At 43.1% G+C, this 14,662-nt stretch overlaps 1 protein-coding gene across 1 annotated transcript in view; it reads right to left on the reverse strand.

Annotated features, from left to right (window-relative positions):
* LOC308378229 (tetratricopeptide repeat protein 21B-like) overlaps positions 1-4,350 on the reverse strand; it is a gene marked incomplete at both ends in the record, with an annotated part of 33,881 nt that extends 29,531 nt beyond the window's left edge. Inside the window, 7 exons of the mRNA XM_080855089.1 lie at positions 806-904; positions 1,282-1,366; positions 1,500-1,657; positions 2,835-2,957; positions 3,360-3,526; positions 3,974-4,084; positions 4,293-4,350. Coding sequence (XP_080711215.1) covers positions 806-904; positions 1,282-1,366; positions 1,500-1,657; positions 2,835-2,957; positions 3,360-3,526; positions 3,974-4,084; positions 4,293-4,350 — 801 coding nt within the window. The remainder of the gene's footprint in view (positions 1-805; positions 905-1,281; positions 1,367-1,499; positions 1,658-2,834; positions 2,958-3,359; positions 3,527-3,973; positions 4,085-4,292) is intronic.
* Positions 4,351-14,662: the final 10,312 nt, after the last annotated feature.

The following is a 14,662-nucleotide window of genomic DNA, read 5'->3' on the forward strand; positions in this document are numbered from 1 at the left end:
CACACAGTGGGTTAGTAATATGGAATAAACAGGGCGATGTGAACGAATGAGCTATTGGAGAACGTACACACAGTGGGTTAGTAATATGGAATAAACAGGGCGATGTGAACGAATGAGCTATTGGAGAACACACACACAGTGGTTACTGTACTGAAGGCATCTACAGGATTCATGCAGCCTCTGTATTCACATGAACCAAAAACACATCAGAATAGAAATAACACTGACAACTGAAGACATTGTGAAACGAATTAACCAAAGGACACGATCAATACAACCCAATCACATGCAGCCCATCCTCCTGTCTCTGTGGTTTCCTCTTTCAGCACAGAACCCAACTGAACAGTAGCTCTACCTGACTGTGGCAAGATGGCCGGCATATGCGGATGTTCGACTCAACGCGGACGAGACATCTAGCCTTTATATACTTATATCTATGGGCATGATCATGTCTGCATGGAGTTTAGGGTTTCAGGGCTCTACTAACCAGCCTGCTAATGGGCATGATCATGGAGTTTAGGGTCTCTGGGCTCTACTCACCAGCCTGCTAATGGGCATGATCATGGAGTTTAGGGTCTCTGGGCTCTACTCACCAGCCTGCTACAGGGCATGATCATGGAGTTTAGGGTCTCTGGGCTCTACTCACCAGCCTGCTACAGGGCATGATCATGGAGTTTTGGGTCTCTGGGCTCTACTCACCAGCCTGCTAATGGGCATGATCATGGAGTTTAGGGTCTCTGGGCTCTACTCACCAGCCTGGTACAGGGCATGATCATGGAGTTTAGGGTCTCTGGGCTCTACTCACCAGCCTGGTACAGGGCATGATCATGTCTGCCTGGAGTCTAGGGTTGCAGGGTTCACGCTGCTCTAGGGCATTGATTAAGGCGTAGGCCTGGTCCCTGCCCTGCAACACAAGAAACACACGACAGCACGGGTCACACTCTTGCTCGCTTTAAACCTCTGGAGTGACACTCCTTTATCAGCCAGGACAATCTAGATCAGTCGTCACCAAACTTTTTAGGCCCAATATGCCTAGTAAGAAAACAGTTCGAAAATGAAAATGTTTTTTTTTTTTTTTTTTTTTTTGGAGATCGACAGGGAAAGTCTCCGAGATGGACACGTAGATCGTGATGGACGGGTTGGCGACCTCAGATCTAGATGATTGAGGTTGCATGCAAACAAGACATAATTATGAGCCGTAGGGCCAATAGATCAAGAGAATGAACGGTAATGTTTGATATTTTATAGCAAGAACGCTGCACTTAACAGCGCTGTGTGTACCTGGGTCAGGTCCCCATCTTTAGCGCAAGCCAAAATGACCATCATCTGACGCCCTCTCAAGTTCCACTTGTCATGTTCAAGGATTCTAAGAAAATAAAACATTATTTTAAACACAGCTGACACAACGAGAAAATCATTGGCCTAAATCTCACTGATGTACGGTAAAAGCGTTCAAAAAGAACTCAAAGCCAAGAAATCTAACTCTAGGTTCCATGCACCTTTCACACATCTCCCTGGTCTGCTCCCAGTCTTGGCGCGCCAGGAAGACGGCCATCTTGAGAGTGAGCGCGGGGAGGAAGGAGGGGTGGGAGGCTATGATCTGGTTCACCACGTCCATGGCCCAGGAGTAGTTCTGCTTCATCATGAAGAACTCGACCTGAAAGAGAATCTCAGATATCACTCCTGCTTCCCTCATCCTCACATTTACATTTACTCAGTTACACACACACACACACACACACACACACACACACACACACACACACACACACACTCCTGCTTCCCTCATCCTCACATTTACATTTACTCAGTTAGCCCTGGAATACATTTACTTACACACACACACACACACACACACACACACACACACACACGCACACACACACGCACACACACACACACACACACACACACACACACACACACACACACACACACACACACACACACACACACACTCCTGCTTCCCTCATCCTTACAGTTACATTGAGTCAGTTAGCAGACGCTTTTGTCCAAAGCGACATACAAAGGGAGAGGACAGTCAAGCTAAGAGCAATAAAAAACCTGGAGTTACAATTAATACTACTTTACATAAGAAAGAAAAGAAATGCAGGAATTTAACTGCTGTAAGTGCAAGTTAAGCACTAGTTGAGGAGCTAGTTAGGAAGGTAGGTGCTCTCTGAAGAGCTGGGTCTTTAAAAGCTTCTTGAAGGTAGAGAGGGACGCCCCTGCTCTGGTAGCACTAGGCAGTTTGTTACAGCATCCCTTTCAAGCTTCATCTCCCCTCAGTGCCCTCAGCAGGGACCCTGGACCTGGAGCTCAAGGTGCCAACAGCACAAGATGGGCTGGCACCCATGTTTTTCCAAGTGCTCAGAGCGGTCATTCTGTGATTTTAGATTTGCTTTGTAGTTATTTCATGTGTTGGTTCCGTAGCGATTTACAGCATGTGCAAAAGACATGTGTGCTGTCTATAAATTGAACACCTTGACTCCACCTTGGCCAGTGGTGTAGTCCAGGGTATACGCAGGTATATGGAGTAGTATACCCACTTATTTTTCAGTCAGCATTGGGTACACCCACACTTCTCAAAACAGGGCGTTTATCCTGTGCTGTATGGGCTGCTTAAAAACAAGTCCGAGCGGACAACAAGATGCGTCAACTCAACTCTGCCACCTTGTGGACACAGGAGGGAATTACAATTGAAAGAATGCGTTTCAGACAGACCGACCGACCGACAGACGGACGGGCATACCCTCTTATAGAGATGCCGGACGCATCTAAAAATGCAAAATTAAGAGTAAACCCACTTCTCCAGGGACCACTACACCACTGACCTTGCCTATAAGTCCGAGCACATGGACGGAGTCCTGCACCCCGCGGTCGAAGCAGTGCACCGCCTGGGATCTCTCGTGGTCCTCCTCGGAGCTCAGCAGCATCCAGCCCTTCATGATCAGCGCCTGACACAGATTTGGACACTTTTTAAAGAGAACTCATCACCACTACTCTCTCTGTGTGTGTAAACTACAGAAATGGCCAATATGTTAAGCTGTTTTCTCTCATAGGCAATAAATAGATTGTTGTACACACAGAGAGACAGGCAGATAGATTGTGTGTATGTGTGTGTGTGTGTGTGTGTGTGTGTGTGTGTGTGTGTGTGTGTGAGAGAGAGAGCGAGAGAGAGAGAGAGAGAGTACTTTAGAGACATTTCAGTGCTGAAGCACTAGTTCACATACATCACAAAACACACATATAACTTCACTAAATTCTCACTTTTCATTTCAACACCCCCCGGTTCCCCTTTCAAAATGTCATTGGCAGGAAGCTGTCTTCCACGGCCGTTGTTACCGCGCTGCACTGACCTGAGGGGAGGCGTTGCTCATCTTCACGGCTCTGTCTATATACTCCCTGGCTTTGGCGCAGTGGCCCAGCAGCCACAGGGTCATGCCCGCGTACAGCAGCGCTTTATCCCCCGCCGTTTTACGACCGGACCGCAACAACGCCTCCAGCTCAGACACGGCCTCTCGGTCTGCAACATTAGGGAGACGTCTGAAGTTATATGCTTCCTTGGCAATCAATATCTTCCATTCAATTGTATTTCGCCATGCATACAGATACTAGGAATTTGGTTTGGTTTTCTCCATGCAGGCTGTAGCATCACAAACAGAACAAAAGGACAAGACAGAACAAAAAGATAGTACCAGTATGAGCAGAATAATAAATAAGAATGGAGGTTGTGCAGTGATTCTGTGATTTTAGATTTGCTTGTAGTTATTTCATGTGTTGGTTCCATAGCGATTTACAGCATGTGTGAAGGACATGTGTGCTCTCTTTGATGTATTAATATACCCAAAACACTTACTGTAGCAAACATATTCTTTCAGCATATACATTTGCATATCTGCACAATGCAAACACAATGGATACGTGTCTGACAATGGGGATACAAAGGCTACTAATTACTGTGTGAACTGACCGACTGTTACACATTTCCTGTGTGCAAATATTAGGGCCAGTACGGAGCCGAGGGAGACGCTTGGTTTTTCTCTCACTTGCAGCAGCTCTCTGATGGCATCTTGGGTCCGACCTGTAACAGATGAAGCATTAAAAGCTTGAGATGTTCAATGCCTATGATTTGTTAACGCTTTTCCACCTGTCATTGGTGTCAGGTCTTATGAACATCTTAATTTACATACACTATCAATTAAGCATCAACATTTTGACTTTTGAAACGGTTATAATCAAACGGTTTAGTATGGAGAAGGCTATTCAAGTATGTACTTGAGAGAGCTTACCTTCCATTAAAATTCCAAGAGCCTTAAACAACTGAAGCACTGGGTCGTCGTGATTCATTTTCAAATATTCTTCTGCAGAATTGATGGCATGTCGGTACTGTCCATCTCGGAAGTAGTATATAACCGAAGCCTGAAATAATTTAATTTGTCAAGACATTAATTTCAATACATCCTCAACATGTATCTTCATGCTACTTTTCACTTCACATCATCTAATTTGAAGTAAGCAGTTTTTTACTTTACGTAAAATGTCATACTAAGTTACACCTGTTTCTTAGTTGTGAGGAGTTCCTTGTATTACTACTTACTTACACTAATAGCTACCATATCTTATCAGTTGTTACTTTTAATGGCTGAAACGAGGCCTACGTCTGATTTAAGCTTACCCAGAGAGTTGGAAGCTAGCATTAGCCTTCTATCTAAAATGTATCCCCATATCTATATAGAAATGTTTATAATACAATAATATGGTACGCTGCATTTGGGAGTTCTAGTCACTGAAACTTACTAGGCATATTGGGTGATCTTCTGCCATAAGGGAGTCTATAAGAAGCAGTCAAATCAGTCTCTTTTGTTTCAGATTGGCAACTATCACCAGTTAACGATACCTTCCCAAAAACACTGTCGTTAGAGAGTCTGTGATTGTCAACAGTAGGTGTTTAGGGAGATAGCGCGCAAGTTGTTGCGTTCTCAGTTGCTTAACAACCGAGGACCCGAAGGGATATTTCACCTAAGGAAGACTAATCGATTACCATCTCACCGGGACCATCACTTCGTTAGTTTCTATTAAATTAATAATAACAAAAAAAAAAACATATTAACTTTAACTTAGAAAAAAATAACCCTTTTTAAATATTTAGATTCTAAAAGGTGAAATGTATTTACAGCGGATCTCTCCGAAACGACTTGTCCTGTAGTCTAATTGTAAGCAGAGCTATTGCGGTCCTCTAGAGGGCGCCATTGACCTGCGTGAGAAGATGACATTCGGCTTCAGATATAGGAAGTCTTTAAATGTTTAAATGTACAATCTTCGTGGAAGTTTTCTATAAAGTCCTTCGTCGGCATCATTTGGAAGACACTCCAGAAGTCTCATTGAACAGGACTTCAAGAGACCCAGCTAAACATATTCAATGATTCTAACCTCCATGCCGTAGCTTACTTTTCTGATTGAAAGCCACTAAAAGTGACACGAATTTTAAACACACATAGGCAACAGTCACATAACGAGATATTAGAGCCAGGCTACACATGTAAAGACATTGGCTAGTTCTAAGGCCTATATATTGGTGCCCATCTCAATATTTTCCAAAAACATCTGAACTGCAATGGTCCTAAATGCTGAATCCTATTAAACAAATCTTATGAGCAGGAGCAGTCCATAAATAAACTGTTTTCGAGAAGGCAAATAGATTGAATATTTTAAAAAGAGGTTACATTAAACATCAGCATCAGGGAGCATGGCAATGGACATTTAGAATAGGCCTATTTAATGTATAACGATAGTACCCTTTGGCCAGGTATAACAACTGCATATGCTTACTGTAAGTAAAGTGGCTTGTTTCCCCAATTATACCATTTTGAGGTTTTTTTCTTGCTACAAAATTTAGAACACAGCTCCATCTAATCTGCCCAGGGGATCTGTTTCTTGATGCTGGGCTTGCCAGAACGGAACAGGGACAGACAAAAACCTCATAGGAAACTGATTTTGAATTGTTGTGTAAAAGCACAACGGCCTTTGTTCAGTGATGACATAGCCCGGATTGAGAATCAAGGAGTGTGAGTTTGTGTGTGTTTGTGTGGAGAAAGGGTGTGTGCGTGAGTGCACGTGCGTGTGTGTGAGTGTGTGTGTGAGAGTGAGTGTGGGGAGAGGGTGTGTGTGTGTGTGTGTATGGAGTGTGTGTGTGAGTGAGTGTGTGTGTGAGAGTGAGTGTGGGGAGAGGATGTGTGTGTGTGTGGAGTGTGTGTGTGTGTGTGTGTGAGCGTTACTTAATGGCATAACTCATGATACAAGATCAAAATTTAGTTTAGCCTCTCCATCATATCTCATGTCATTTGTATTCCTTTTATGGTCATGGTCTGGCCGATGTGGAAATGCATTATGGGGGAACTTCCTGTGTTTGTTTCAGTGAAACGACTTTAACTGCTCTGTGAGAAGTCCAGATGGGTGGCAGTTATCTTAGGAATCTCCCCAGATGCATAAAGAGTGACCTGCAAGAGGAAATACTGAAAACTATGAAATATATACAGTACCAGTCAAAAGTTTGGACACACCTTTAATTTTTTGGAAAAGTTTTTTCTTTACTTTTATTATTTTCTACATTGTAGATTAATACTGAAGACATTTAAACTATGACATAACACATATGGAATGATGTACTAAACAAAAAAAGTGTTATCTACCATTTTGAAAATAATAAAAGTTAAAAAAAAAAAAAAAAAACTTCTCAAAAAATGAGAAGGTGTGTCCAAACCTTTGACTGGTACTGTATATATATATATATATATATATATATATATATATATATATATATTTAAGTGTGAGTGTGAGTCTTTTGTCACCCTTGTACACTGGAACTATAGAATGTATTTAGCATCAGTATTTTGACAATTTATACTTTTGTTTCTTAAAACACTGCTTGGCCCCAACACAATTATGGCATTTAATGGGAATATTTGCAAATCAGATCAGATGCTTGATAATAATTTAGCGTATGGAATGTTTCATTTGATTTATTGAGCTTGAAGAGAATGTGGAGGAATGGCTGATGGTTTTATTTTATTTCAAAATAGCCATATTTCATGCCATAACTCGAAACATCTGAAATCTGGTGTACAAAAAAATGATCAATGCTTAAATGAGGCCAAACACATTAAACTCTCTTTTTTTATTGGTTGTTTCTCCCCTCTTAACTGGATTCAGGAGTTGTTTTGGTGAGCATGCCCAGTTTGACAGCAGCTGAAGTATGTGCTGCACACTGAATGACATTCATATGTAACACAAGGGAGCTCATTGTTCTACAAGCTTGTTGGTTTTAGATGCAAAAGGATACGATCATGGAAAAGTCCTTCATGACCACAATGGCATTTTACTCCAGACAGCCCTAAACATAAACCCCTGTTTTCTAAAAATGTCCAAAAAGTGTGTGAGAAAATATTCCAAATCCACATCCATATTTGTTGTTCATGTCTGAGAGTGAAGCAGATCTTTCTGTTGCCATTTTAGGTGATAGTGTTAGTTTGGCAGAGAGGCTCTCGATTGAGCTAGAACACAGCTTCCTAAACATTCTAGAACACAGCTTCCTAAACATGCTGCATGGCTTGATGTGTGTCTGTGTGTGTGTGTGTGTGTGTGTGTGTGTGTGTGTGTTTGTGTGTCTGTGTGTGTGTGTGTGTGTGTGTGTGTGTGTGTGTGTGTGTGTGTGTGTGTGTGTGTGTGTCTGTGTGTGTGTGTGTGTGTGTGTGTGTGTGTGTGTGTGTGTGTGTGTGTGTGTGTGTGTGTGTGTGTGTGTGTGTGTGTGGGGAACAGCTTCTTAAACGTGTTTGAACACAGCTTCTTAAACATGCTGCATGGCTTAAAATATCTTGATATCAGCATCAAAAGGATGCTCTTAATCAAAAAACCTAGTTTGTAATCCAGGGGAGTACAAGCATGTGGTTATGGGGTGTATAGTGTGCCAAACATATTCATTTTTGGGGATAATTCTGGTAGGAGAGCTGTGAGCCCTGTGTGTCGCAGCTGTTCAGTGGTGACCACAGTCAGTCAGTGGGGCCATAAAATAAAATCCAAAAGTTGTAGTAAAGGTGTTTGTCAGGTAAGACCTAACATCACCATCCGTATGCTTGTACTTACTTTTTAAAAACGTATTATTTTTTAAGATACTTTTAAAATATGTTTTTTTTTCTTTAAACTATGCTTTTGTTATATGCTGTTTTTAACTATGTAGCACTCTGAGATTCTGTTTGAATGTGAAACAATTGAATGAACGAACAAATGAAATGAATTATTATTATTATTATTACTTGTGTCATTTATACTGACCTTCTCCTAAACCCAGTGACCCACGGTATACTGATACAGAAACACATCCCAGGACAATCCAGTACAGCCTCTAAAAAACAGGAAACCACACCATCCAGCCAATGCCTTCAGACAAAAGCAGCCGCACCATGGGAAAGCCTCTGGTTTAATTAGGATAGCATGTGAACGCAGGCGCAGCGCTCACACACCCATCCTTCTTTGTGACATCCCAGAGCACGGCCCTCTGTTTGTGTGGTAATCTAGCGATAACAGGCCCCCACACTCTCTAACCTCGTTACGACACCAAACTGGAAACACGTCGTCATGACAGCCCAGCGGGAACAGAGACGGACACCAACGTGATTAGAAGCATCTCTACGGGGAGCTTTAGGGTGCCCACACACCCTTCCCCCCCGAAGCCCCAGTCCTGGTGTCCTGTTTTTCATTCTCCACACCCTCTGGGTCATGTCCATGTTACTGTGTGTGTGTGTGTGTGTGTGTGTGTGTGTGTGTGTCTGTGTGTGTCTGTGTGTGTGTGTGTGTGTGTGTGTGTGTGTCTGTGTGTGTCTGTGTGTGTGTGTGTGTGTGTGTGTGTGTGTGTGTGTGTGTGTGTGTGTGTGTGTGTGTGTGTGTGTGTCTGTGTGTGTGTGTGTGTGTGTGTGTGTGTGTGTGTGTGTGTGTGTGTGTGTGTGTGTGTGTGTGTTCGGTGTGTGTGTGTGTGTGTGTGTGTGTGTGTGTGTGTGTGTGTGTTCGGTGTGTGTGTGTGTGTGTGTGTGGTGTGTGTGTGTGTGTGTGTGTGTGTGTGTTCGGTGTGTGTGTGTGTGTGGTGTGTGTGTGTGTGTGTGTGTGTGTGTGTGTGTGTGTGTGTGTGTGTGTGTGTGTGTGTGTGTGTGTGTGTTACACTCTCACCCCTCTGGGAGGATTGAAGGAACGCAGCCTGTCCGCTGGTATGGGTTTCATGGCTCTTAAAAGGAACGACAGCCAACAGCAGCAAATTATTTCACAGGACATACCCACACGTGAGGTGTGTGTGTGTGTGTGTGTGTGTGTGTGTGTGTGTGTGTGTGTGTGTGTGTGTGTGTGTGTGGACAGGACATACCCACACGGTCCAGCGGTGTGTGTGTGTGTGTGTGTGTGTGTGTGTGTGTGTGTGTGTGTGTGTGTGTGTGTGTGATGTTTCACAGGACATACCCACACGGTGGAGGGCTGTGGACTGAACCCAGGTCAGATCAGAGACAGAAGTGGAGCAGAGTTACTGTAGGTGTGATGAAGGTAGTGAGTGGATACAACAGCAGAAGTTAGCAAAATACTATAATATATACTTATTATAGCTACACTTCTTACCTCAATTGCTGCTAGTCTCAGTTCGGTTCATATTCATATCTATTCTTATTGTACATATCTTATTTATTCACTTATTTCACTTTACATACTCTGCACTTTTATTGCTTTTTTGCACTTCTGGTTGGATGCTAAACTGCATTCCGTTGTCTCAGTACTTGTACTCTGTGCAATGACAATAAAGTTGAATCTAATGTAATCTAATCTAAAAGCTGAATGTCAGTAACCCCATGTATGACTTTGACCTAAACAGTCATACATTGTGTATGGGTATTTAAAGTTAAACGTGAATTTCATTAACCGAATTTAGCAATTTGAATTATGAGCACACGTGTGTGTGTCAAAATCACATGCAAGACACTTTGAACGGACCTCTCTTGAGCTTGAAGCGGTTCCACCCAGCTGTGAACGAGACAGACTTCTGTGTGTGTTTGTACAAGGCCATTTACATGTTGAGTAGGATGCTTTGGCTGATGTTCGGCTCCTTGCTGGCCCCTCCAGCTGACAACTGTGTTTTCATTGGATGGTTGCCAGCAGAGCCATAGGAGAGAGGGCTAATAATAAAAAGCCCAATGACTGACAGATTGACTGAGCTAGGGGGGGTCGTAGCTCAAGAGACGTAGTTGTTCGGAAGCTTCTATGGGAAAGCACAAACTCCAAACAAGGGGAGAGCAGCCGTATGCGGTCCGGTCACAACCCAGCCGACGACCTCACATACCAGCCCAGCCCACAGGCTCCAGCCCCAGCGTATGGGAGCAGAGAGATGGAGGGACAGAGAGAGAGAGAGAGAGAGAGAGAGAAAAGAGAGAGAGAGAGAGAGAGAGAAAGAGAGAAGAAGAGAGAGAGAGAGAGAGCGGGAGAGAGAGAGAGAGAGAGAAGGAAAGAAAAATGGTTCTGTTAAACGCAGAAGTCCCCTGGGCTGGTATTCTTGGTCTGTGAAAATGTTCCTTCCCAGTGACTTCCCAGCCAGCGGGGCACAGAATGCTCTGCTGGAGTTGCAGCCCAGTGAAGGGCCAGTGATCAGAGAGGAGCTGGAGTTAGCCCAGTGAAGGGCCAGTAGTCGGAGAGGATGAAGGCTGGAGTTAGCCCAGTGAAGGGCCAGTAGTCGGAGAGGATGAAGGCTGGAGTTAGCCCAGTGAAGGGCCAGTAGTCGGAGAGGATGAAGGCTGGAGTTAGCCCAGTGAAGGGCCAGTAGTCGGAGAGGATGAAGGCTGGAGTTAGCCCAGTGAAGAGCCAGTGGTCGGAGAGGATGAAGGCTGGAGTTAGCCCAGTGAAGGGCCATGGTCGGAGAGGATGAAGCACTACGGCAGCTCAGATGGGCCACATTAACCTGTAGAGAAAAGTACAAACAGTTAAAAAGTTGGTGAAACAGATTGTTTAAATAGATGCTATAGCAGTCACACACTCACACTCCCTGTAACCGCAGGCAACCTGCTTCAACATCAGCGCCATTACTGGGGAGAAAATATTAATGTTGATGTTTTAGAGTGAAAACCGTACAATAAGAATATAAGCACAAGGACTTAAAGTGTCATTGAGTGAAAACAGTACATTAAGTACATTAAGACTATAGGCAGAAGGAGTGAAATTCCTGGTTATGCTGTTATATACTCATTTAAATTCCCACATTGCAGACATGGTGTTAAATGTCAGTGTCCGTCCCCATCTCTCTGTGTAAATACCACAAACACACACACACACACACACACACACACACACACACACACACACAAGCCCTTATAGCCCTGAGACTCTCAGACCTCCCTGCCACCGCCCTATTGCCCGCGGGACAATACCCCCCTCTCTTTCCAGCACACGCAGTCCCACACAATGTGCGCTTTGGTCTGGTGTGGAAAGAATGACTTCTTTTCCTCCTTCCTTCCTCCACAGCGTCCTTCCAGCCCGAGCTCTGGGGTCTTTCCCCCTCTCCACGCCAGGCGAAGCAGTAAACACACACACACACACACACACACACACACACACACACACACACACACACACACAGTAAACACGCACGGATGTGAGGCATCAGTCAAGGTGCAGCTTCATCTTCAGAGGCACACACAGACACACACACACACACACACACACACACACACACGCACGCACGGATGTGAGGCATCAGTCAAGGTGCAGCTTCATCTTCACAGGCACACACAGACACACGTGTGTGTGTGTGTGTGTGTGTGTGTGTGTGTGCGTGGCTGAGAGAGGGTGTGTAGGGTCAGCCCTGGGTCTGCAGATGCCCTCGGAGGAAGTCGTGCGTCGTCTTTTCCCACTTTATGACTTCTGTTGAACTGGCCTTATCTGGGAGTAGAATGCCACTGGCCCCTAAACATGAGTCAGAGTTTACTACTGGGAGTCCATCACTCTTGTGACTCTTTGGAAGGTTTGGTGCTCTGTGCTCATTAGAAGTGGGCTAGAGAGAGGAAAGAAAGATAGATCCTGAGAGATAAAATAGATAATTAAAAGACACAAAGAAAGAAAGAAAGACAGACAGAAAGAAAGAATAAAGACAAATGAACAATATGTGATGCATGAAAGAAAGACATTTACATAACACAAATAATTATATATTGATAGATCAAGATAGATAATGATAAACAAATAGTGTACAGGAAGGGAATGTGAGAGAGAAAGTGTATTGAGGAAATCTGGGGTGCTAACACCACTATGCGTGTTTAGACTTGAGAAATGACTCGTGTATGTTTTCTTTTTGAATCCCCCTCCTCAGGAGAAATACAACATTGACATTCTTCATCTTTATTTCTTTATTTTTCATGGTTGATAATTACTGTAACTGTTTTGTTGTTGATTGATTTGTACCCTTTTGGAATTTGGAATATGAACATATCTTACCTTATGAAAAAGTTTTGCCATTTACGTGTATGCATTTACAAAAATAAATAAAAGATAGTAATATGAAAAAACATCAACAGTGGTAACTTTATATGTGTCTCTTCATAAGTGACTGGACTGATGTGTGTACCTCCCTCTCTCCTTCTCTCTCTCTCCCTCTCTCTTTCTCTCCCTCTCTCCCTCTCTCTCTCTCCCTCTCTCTCTCTACCTCTCTCTCTCCTCCTCTCTCTTCCTCTCTATCTCTCTCTCCCCCTCTCACTCTCTCCCCCTCTCTCTCTCTTTGAGAACATTACCTCAGAGACATATCCACCAGGGATTGTAAGACCTTATCCTAAAACAGAACCATCAGGAGGAAACAGGAAGCTGTCTCTGGGCTCTCAAAGCTTTTAAAGAAGACAGACAAATATGGTCATCTACACGAGAATACAAGACATGGATAAGTGTGTGAATAACAGTATGAATTTTTAGTTTGTTATTAGTTTGTTGACTGTAGAGGTCTTCCTGGATCATGACCTTGTAATGGAATGCGTTAACATGGTGAGTGGACCTAATGGGCCTAATTGGTCAGTCAAAACATCAGGCACTTGAGTTCAATTATACAGAATTATGGAGAGAAAAACATGGCTGTGAGATGTTTCCAGTCTGTATGGACTTTCTCTTTCTTTCTTTCTCGCTCTCTCTCTCTCCCTCTCTCTCTCTCTCTGTCTCTCCCTCTCTCCCCCCCTTTCTCTCTCTCTGCTCTTCTCTCTCTCTTTCTCTCTCTCTCTCTCTCTCTCTCTCTCTCTCTGTCTCGTCCCCTCAGCTGAAATGGAAGCCTTGTTCTCTCTGGGTTCTCCTGGATCTGTTCCAACTCTGGGGATGAGAAATGAGGGGAAGCATTTTTTCTCTCTCTATTTCTGTCCAGTTTTTAAAGCCTGGTTTTATATTCCTGAAAACCCCTGTGCCTTAGATACCACTTAACCTCAAGGTGGGACGCACTGAAAATTAGAAGTTGATGTGATGAATGGAAATATTGCCTATTTTCCTATATTTTTTGTAGGAATGTTTTCTAATTATTGTATACTCTTTACTAATTATTTAATAGTTACTAATGTATTAAATAGTATTATTTCTTAATTAATATTATTATTATTATTATTATTTTACAGTTTGGTGAAATTGTCTTGCTGAAATTTTTACACACATGTGCTCATAATTCAAATTGCCAAATTTGGTTAATGTAATTTATGTTTAACTTTAAATACCAATACCTTATTGTCATCAAAAGTCACATTTTAGTCCTAACTTAACTCAAATGGCTTTACATCGCAAAAACCAACGGACAAACACAAAACAGCTTCTCACTGATGAACTGGAAAGACAATGGTATAGATTCAACTCTTAAGCTTTGTTCGCTCTCTCACTCTCTCTCTCTCTCGCTTCCTTCAGAAAGTGCCCACTTTAAATGCAGTGTCCTGTGGACATGGAAAATCTTCTGATGAGGTCACAGAAGAATGATGTCAACTTAAGGACATCAACACGGGAACATTCCATCTAAAAATGGCAGCTGTCTGTGTGCGTCATCCGGACAGCCATATAGACAAGTTTGAGGCAAGTGACCTCAGAGGCACACTAAACATAGAACCATCTTCACCATTTTCATCCTTCTGAGATTTCATAAAAATGTCAAAAATTCATGGTTTTAAAAACCTTTTTCCCCCATCAGTTTGAGATGTGAGTATCTTTGAACTTTGAACTTTTCCTCAGAAGCCTCTTGTGTTCATAATTCGTAGCTAGCGATGAGCAGATGCAATCACTTCCTTCCAACAGCGATTCACCCCTTAATAAGAGGTCAGCAGGAGCCTTTGATGACAAGCATCAGGCCACTACAGCAGACTGACAACTCAATTAAGACACAAATAGGCTGCACTGTTGTCATACTGCTGGGTGTTAGCTGCTGAATGTCAGTGTCATGTCGAGATGTACAATATAGTCACCATGTCTTAACTTCAAAAATGATAAATGATACATTTTATGAAAAGTATAAAGTGAAAAGTATAGACCGTTTTACCATCTGAAGATCCTGACCAGAGTTGGGATGTGTCCAACCGTAATACTGATATGAATCGGGGTGCTTGGTATCACTTACCTTCAGGGTATCTTTTTTAGCATT

Source organism: Sprattus sprattus, assembly GCF_963457725.1.
Source record: "Sprattus sprattus genome assembly, chromosome: 17".
Classification (NCBI taxonomy): domain Eukaryota; kingdom Metazoa; phylum Chordata; class Actinopteri; order Clupeiformes; family Clupeidae; genus Sprattus; species Sprattus sprattus.